The 7,504-nt window shown below is 40.0% G+C and overlaps 1 protein-coding gene across 2 annotated transcripts in view; it reads right to left on the bottom strand.

Moving 5' to 3' along the window:
- Positions 1–265: 265 nt before the first annotated feature.
- Positions 266–7,504, bottom strand: part of fam49a (family with sequence similarity 49 member A) — a 43,409-nt gene continuing 36,170 nt past the window's right edge. For both annotated transcript variants that reach the window (XM_069656200.1, XM_069656207.1), the window contains 7 exons: positions 6,254–6,390; positions 6,042–6,119; positions 5,629–5,745; positions 5,328–5,407; positions 4,245–4,371; positions 4,068–4,138; positions 266–2,901 (listed from right to left, as the gene is read on the bottom strand). In XM_069656200.1, the coding sequence (XP_069512301.1) occupies positions 2,838–2,901; positions 4,068–4,138; positions 4,245–4,371; positions 5,328–5,407; positions 5,629–5,745; positions 6,042–6,119; positions 6,254–6,390 (674 nt within the window). In that variant the 3' untranslated portion in view covers positions 266–2,837. The remainder of the gene's footprint in view (positions 2,902–4,067; positions 4,139–4,244; positions 4,372–5,327; positions 5,408–5,628; positions 5,746–6,041; positions 6,120–6,253; positions 6,391–7,504) is intronic.

Genomic DNA, 7,504 nt, shown 5'->3' with positions numbered 1-7,504 from the left:
CGGCTTTCGTGACACAGCGTCAAGGGAATTCATCTCAAGTTAAATTTTAGATCTAGAACGGATTGTTAGCTGAACTTACATGCAGATATCTGTTTATAGATATTAATAAGAAGCTAAATCGTCGTCAGATCACGCCGATGGGAGCCGGGATGTCATTACGGCGGATTACGTTCCGCCTGCTTTTGCTTTTCCTCACGGGAAATAGAGATTAGCTTACCCTAGGTGTGCATCACATGTTGTAAATAGAAAAGCAAAGAACACATAGTCTGTATAAGAAATGTACCACCTTTATTATCCAATCCACACATCGCATTCAATTTGCAATACAAAGCCAAAGCAAAGAATATAAACAGTGAGTTTGGACTCCAAAAATATTAAACAATACCTGTCAGTTTAAGACAAAAGAAAAAAACAGATTTTGTCTCAGTATTCAAAACAACATCTCGCATACAACACACAGTAGCATATCTATGGCAAAGAGGGAAGCTTTGTGTACATCAATCATGACACAAGATGTGTGTTTTATCTTTAAAGCCACTTCAGGCAGATATGAAATATCATGCATACACCTCGCGCTAAGCCTCGCCCATGTACAGTTTTCACTCATTGCATAAAAACGTCGCATTCAAAGTATGGCTCACACACGTATATATTACTAAACACAAGAGAAACAAAAATAAACAGACTGAAAGAATAGTATATACCCGACATGTTAATATGATACTAACCGACTGAATGTTGAAGTGTTAACGTGGATCTGAATATACTGTATGGCTTAAAAATCAAATGAAAAGTTTGATGTTGTGGATGAAAAATACAAATATTGTCTTTGCAGGTTTCACAGGTTTTAAGGCCATAACGTGCTGCATCATACGCTGTAGACATAACCATGTTTTAAAATAACAGGGGCAAGGTATTATTTCATGTGTTAGATGGTTAAACAGAAGAAACCTGCTCAGTCATTCCTCTGAAAAAGCAATGGTAGAAGGATTTAGAAGAGTGTTAGAGTTTGTTAAACTTAAAGCAGTGTACAACAGTCACGAATGATAAGATTGTCTGACCTCGTGAGAAAGTTTGAAAATTATAAGATATTATTCATACACATGATTCCCATGAATGCTTTAGGGAATTTAAAAAGTAACTTCCTTCAGCGGTCCAATCTAAGGCTAATTTCAAAGTGTAAGTTTGAACCGTTTATTCTAAGGGTGTGATGAAATTGTCCGGCGCATAGCTTGATGTACTGAAGACAATAAAGACTTTACAGAAAATAAAATGTGAGTTTAAACACGCCAAACAATATCACAACTCTGATTCTAAAAAATAAACCTGCTCACCTACGGAAGCCCTTGGCGGACATGCATCCATACATTTTATTTACTGTTTCCCCGTGATAACGAGTTATTTCTGGACGTTTTCTCTCGACGTATTTTTCTCGTTATCTCAGGAAAACAAAGCTGGTTTTCCCAATATAACGGAATTATTTATCTGGTTATCTCGGGATAACAGAGCTCGTTTTCTCGTGATATCGGGATAATATTCCGGCGATCTAAAAAACAGAACAGGCTGGTCACTGTGATATTACAGACTACGACATACCATGCTGCCATTGCCCACAATTAGGAGGTAAGTTAAGCCTGTTTCTATACCTCTAGTTATGAGTTAATCTAGTTATGATCATGTGACGTTATGGTGGCGCAGCGTCATTACATCGTAACGTGATAAATAAGTTGAGAAATAACTTGTTATCACAGGAAAAAGGAGTAAATATAATGTATGGATGCATGTCCGCTAAGGGCTTCCGTACTCACCAGTGAAAAAGGTGAATTATTCCTTTAATTCATTTGGGAACATCACGTTAAACAGATTTTTTTGGTTTTAAAGGGAATGAAGAAAAACTGTCTTTGTAAAGAAGCACATACAATTTACTCAGATTTAAGGATTTTTCTGTTTAATACAAAAAGCCACAAAATAGCCACTTAAAAACATGGCGACATCATTCAGAGCATTGCCACAAAATAATTAAATAAAACATTTGGTGGGTTGATTGGATTTCGTGTTTCATTATCACTGCCCTCTCAATGGATCTTACTCGATGTGCAAACTTAGTTTAATGTTCACAGTGGGTTTATTTCGATAGTTGCACAAGGTTGGAGTTTGAAAAAAAAGACAAATACAAACAGCTGAATATAAAAAGAGAAAACACTCTAATGCTTTGAGCAAAACATACAACCAATCAATCCCTTATCTGCTCTCAATATTTAGCCCTTCACTGCAACACAGAAGTCCGTTTGAACATTGATTGATTTCATCTGCTAACATTAAATATCAAGTGAAAACACTGAGCAAAACTTCACCTGTTTAAATACATGTTGAATTTATGAAACACCTGTTACTGTGATAGAAACGAGAACCGGTCTGATTTTAAAATCACAAACAGATTTATCTCTTGAGTTGAATTTAACTAAAACCTGTCATTGAACTAATCCCATTGTCAAATAAAAGATTGAAAGATGCATTAAGGCCATTTTCATGGTGCCTTGTTCATTTATTTCCAAGTGCTGCTTCCAAAGCTCCGTTAAATAAGGCTGATAGGTTTCCATCGTTTGTGCTTTGACAGCTTTTAACAGTCGAGGCAATTCACGTGATGCTTTCAGATTTCTGTTTTTGCAAAGTACAGGGTACACGTTCTGCAGGTTTAATAGCTTGGAGGGAATGACTATGCAAATACACACAAGTATTAACATCGAGTCTTTTTAAATATTGTAAACATTTACATCTTATTTGAGGTCAGAGCATTGATCCTCTTCATATCTATTTATATAAAAAAAAAAGAAACATTACTGGAGCATCGTCCGGATGTTCTTCGGAGTGGACTCGTCGTTCAGGTGTTTTGTGGTGAATCTGAAGAGAAACACAAACATTAACATTTTTGGAGGCGGGGCTTTCAACCCATCAACACCACAGACCCTTATCTGTTCTTGCCATACATTCAACCTGTGCACATCACAAGTAGGTGTGATGATTATCAGAATAAATAAGGTTTCTTTACAGAATGATAGCGCAGCTTTCAGTACAGTGGTTGTGAAAAGGGCCGTGAGTTGTGTTCGCTGCAGCAAGTGAATAAAGCACCTGTTTTGTGCTAGCTTTCAGGGCGTCTTTCCTAATTAGTTAGCTATTGTTAGCTAGTTAGCAGCTGTGAGCCATGCTAAAGTCAACCACGAAACTAAAGAAAGCCGAGGTCTCAAACTACAGTTCAGAGCAAATCTTTAATGGTAACAGTGAAGGTTTAATTTATCATTATAGGTGCAGTCAGGGTAAAGTTCACATACAGAGGGAGGGGACGATGTGAGGTTTGAGTGACCTTAAAGGTATAATAAGTAGGATTTTCCTGTAAAAATAAAATATAGACTTTTACAAATACAATATAAATCATCACTTATGGGCCTCTATACATGTGTGTTGGTGAGTGTGTGTGCAGACCCTTGTGAGACCCTTCCCTCTGCATCTATTCTGTTGTTTTGCTTTGCACGGGACGTTTTCAGGAGGGGCGCTGTTGTGGTTCCCTGAGCCAATCACAGCGTACAGGTGAGTGTGGGTGTGGTTCAAATTAGCAACTGGGCCCCATTCAGACCAGCGAACATGGCGAAAGAGCGATGCAGAGTTGGCCTTCTTTCTGTTGGACAGGTAGGTGTCTCAAGCCAGGTAGGAAAAGCTAACCAGCGGTAAGCGTGCTAGCGCAAAGGTAACCGTGATGCTGTCGGTGTTAGCTCGGCAAGGTGGGCGTGGTCTCGCACGAGAGAGTGAGAGTGAGCTTCTGGTGACAAAGAGTTTGAATGTGTTGTTGACAAAATGCAGGAAAAATCCTACTTATTGTACCTTCAAGACCTTGTTTGGATAAATAGGAGCTAGGTTTTGTAGTCTTTTACAAAGCATAAAGTAAATAAAAAATGTGTGTATCTATGTAATCCTCAGAATTATCTTGTCAATCAAAATTGATTGAATATCAATAACAGTGGCAAACAACACTGAAATACTGCACAATGCAAAGCTGAGTGAAAGCGACCTACTTGAGGGCGTTCAGGAGGCCTTCTACGTTGTCTGCCGGCTGGTCCTTCAGTACTTTTATGCAGCCTTTCATCTGAGAGGAAAACAGCAGAGTCAGCAATTCAAGAGCTGCATCACAAAACACGTCCACAGTGATGCTATTTAGAAATCGTGCGTGTGTGTGTGTGTGTGTGTCTTACGTCTATCTTTGAAGACTTGTTGAAGGCGCCGTTGGGGTGGACGTGGTCGTAGAGAATGATGACTCCGACCATGACTCTCATGCAGAACAGGAGCGTGTCCTCGCTGCTGAAACGACTTGAATATTCCCTAAATGGACAGAAAGAAAGGTAGAGGAGGATTAGAAAATGAAAGAATGGTGAAGTGTGAAAGAATAAAAGTTATACAACAGGGCAGCTGCATAAAATCACTAGTATAGATCTTTTGGTGGTGACTTTATTACATTATTTATTGGTGCCATTGCATACTGTTTTATCCATCCGGGTTTTAACACTTCAAATGGAAGAGCTTTTTTCTGTCTTCTCAGTTATGACTGCGAGTCATTTGTATTTAAATGCTTTGTTTCCCCTCTCTGCCTGAGGGTGGTGCTGTTCCCCCTGTCCTGTGTGTCTTTCAGTGTGATGAGCTGCAGGTGGCTGCTGGTGATTGGATGAAAGGTTGATGGCAGCTTCATTCAAATGAGGACCTGCGGATGCCTGACAGACTTTTAACTGCTTTCCTGACTCCCAACCGGACTGTGCTGTGCTCGTCAGGGATAGCAGATGATTGCATTAGTAGTGATAGAGAGTTACTGTAGTTTTTGTTGATCTTAAGTAAGAAAGTTCGGCTCTAATTAGAGATCGTTTTGTTTGTTGCTTTGGCCATGCCCTCCCTGATATAAATAGACTACATTTATTGACTCCACTTACACAGTGATTTTATCGTCTTCTGACCACTCAAAGAGCTTAACACTACTGCTACATTCACCCTTTCACACACACATCCGTACTCTGATTGCAGAAGCTGCTATGCAAAGTGCAAGGCTGCTCATCGATATCTATTCTGATCACAATCATACACAGGTACACACCCTTAGAGCTTCCTCTAGGCTGGGTGTAACCACTGCCGACAAGAAGCTCCATCACAGGATGTGAAGCGCTTCAGCGTGAATAAAGGAATAATAGGTGCTAAGATTTGATTCCAGTACTTGCTTTGAACGTTTGATCTACTCAGGATCTGAGAGAAATGATTTAATGTGTTTGTGCAGGAGGTTCATCGTGACTCACGGTGTCTCCAGCATGACTTTACACACGCTGGCCATGGTGCTGAGACAGTCTGTTGTGTTCTCCAGAGGAAGAGTCTTGTTCTAAGGAACACACATTAAACAATGAGGCTTTAACTGACTAATGTTATTATTGATTATAAAGTTAAATTAGCAAGTCATTATGTTAACTTTAGTGTATCATGTAACACAACTGAAAAGATGCAGTAAATACGAGTTTTCCTTTCATAATAAAGTATAATAAGGACATGCAAATGTAGAGAACAATAACCGTTTAGTTTGTGATGCAGTGTAAGCACCCTTACCTCCGTCACAAAGTTTGTGGTTGCGTTGCTGAGTGTTTTCAGCATGGGTGTGGCTTCTGCGTAGAACAGAGACATCCTGTTGGCCATCTCGTTGTTGACTTCACTCTCAATATCCAACTGTGGGTGCAGAAACACACAACACAGAGAAACAAGAGGTGTCAGCGGAGGCAGTCTTTATTCTTCTTTTACTTTGGTACTCTAAGTTTGATCCATTTCTGAAATGAAAGTGAACACCCTCTTTTCTTTGTCTTCTGTTTTCTCTTTTGGACTATAAAGAAACTGATCCTAAATATAGTCCTATCAAAGACTGATGTAAGATATAAATACGTGGCCTGGAGAACACCAGGAAAAAACATCTGCTACTGTAGTGCTAGTTTAAGCAGATCTTAAGTAACCGTTTCTGGGCCACTCACATTCATGTTGTTTATCCGGTTTCGACTGATGGTTCTCCTGTAGTAGCTGAAGTCGTTCTGGATGGCAGGAATTCTCATCTGAAGGAAACGAGTCAAAGCTTCAGTACTTTCAGACTTTTCAACAACATACTATTGCATAAAAGTAAAGCAGTGTGAGGGCAGAGTAACTGAATGTGTGTGTGTGTGTGCGTGGTTTAGTGTTTCCAGCAGACCTTCAGCTCATCAAAGCGCAGAGTGAAGTGGAGGATCTCAGCAAACTGTTTAGCCAGCGCCTGCTCCCTCTCCAGGTGCTGAGTGGGCGTGAAGGGCGGACAGGTCAGGCACTCCAACAAACTCTGCAGAGCCTCCTCTGCTCACAAACACAGACAGACAGATATTCAGAGACACAGACGGACTAGAGTTCAGCTGCGTAGGCTTCAAGTGCCTGCTTTCAGCTCCAGTTTAGAAAGTATCTGGATGTGTACATTTCATTGGAAAGAAACAGTTGAACAGAGGGGTGTGAATCTTTTTTCGATTCACAATCAATTCCCTGTTTGTTACAAAGGGGTGCTTGTTTTAGCATTTACTCCACTCTGCTGTGTGCTAAGAAAACTGCAGTGGCAAATAATTATATGACATTAAAGCACAGCAAAATGTGTTCAAGATTATGCAGCTTTTATATTTGATACAATAATGTAAATACACAGATGCAAACCTAAGACAGAAGAAAGTTTATTTTTGATTAACTTGCTATAAGAAAACATGAGTAGTTGTATTTAGTACTTGTCAATTTTTAACGACTTCGACTGTAATACTTTAACAAAAACAAGTTTAAGTTATAAAAAAATAACACTGTAAAACTCCTGTTTTGTACGTTTTTAAAACAATCAGACAATAATGCTCGACAGCTCTTTGAGACATTGATTATCAGCTTGTGTGTGGGCGACTGCAGATTCATGTTCACAGCTGTGTGGCTTTTGTGCATCACTCTCTTGTAATATGCGAGACTCGAGCTGCCAGGCATCCGTGATGTAGTGAGCGGTGGATGTCACGAATGACTTGGTGGCTCGAGAGGTCCACGCATGGCAGGTAAGATTTATTCTGTCTATTACAGACGGCGAGAGCTAGCCAACTATAGCAACTCAGTAAGCATGGACCGACACACTCCTTGCTAGAACTGTGTACAACGGAAGCCGGAAAGGGTGCACGGCAAACAGTGCATGCAGCGGGTTTGTCGTGTGCAAACTGGCTGCTGGTAAAAAATTTACTGAAGACAAAAAAAAAAATTTGGAAGAAAATTTTCGGAAATTTCAAATCGATTCAGAATTGTAGAAATTAAAGTCGAGCTGAAACGGCGTTTCGAGAGTATCTAGCTTCCGTATCGTGACGTATTTCCGAGTGAAGCAGGACGTGCAGGCGGGACATATCATCAGAGGGATTTGATTTGATCGTTGAGAAGTGGGCGTAGACAGACGTTCTCCACA

The sequence above is a fragment of the Semicossyphus pulcher genome, unplaced genomic scaffold (assembly GCF_022749685.1).
Source record: "Semicossyphus pulcher isolate SPU_LCO1_2020_fin unplaced genomic scaffold, fSemPul1.0.p SCAF_11, whole genome shotgun sequence".
NCBI lineage: Eukaryota > Metazoa > Chordata > Actinopteri > Labriformes > Labridae > Semicossyphus > Semicossyphus pulcher.
The sequence above is the reverse complement of the archived record's forward strand: the minus strand, read 5'-3'. Positions and strand labels throughout refer to the sequence as shown.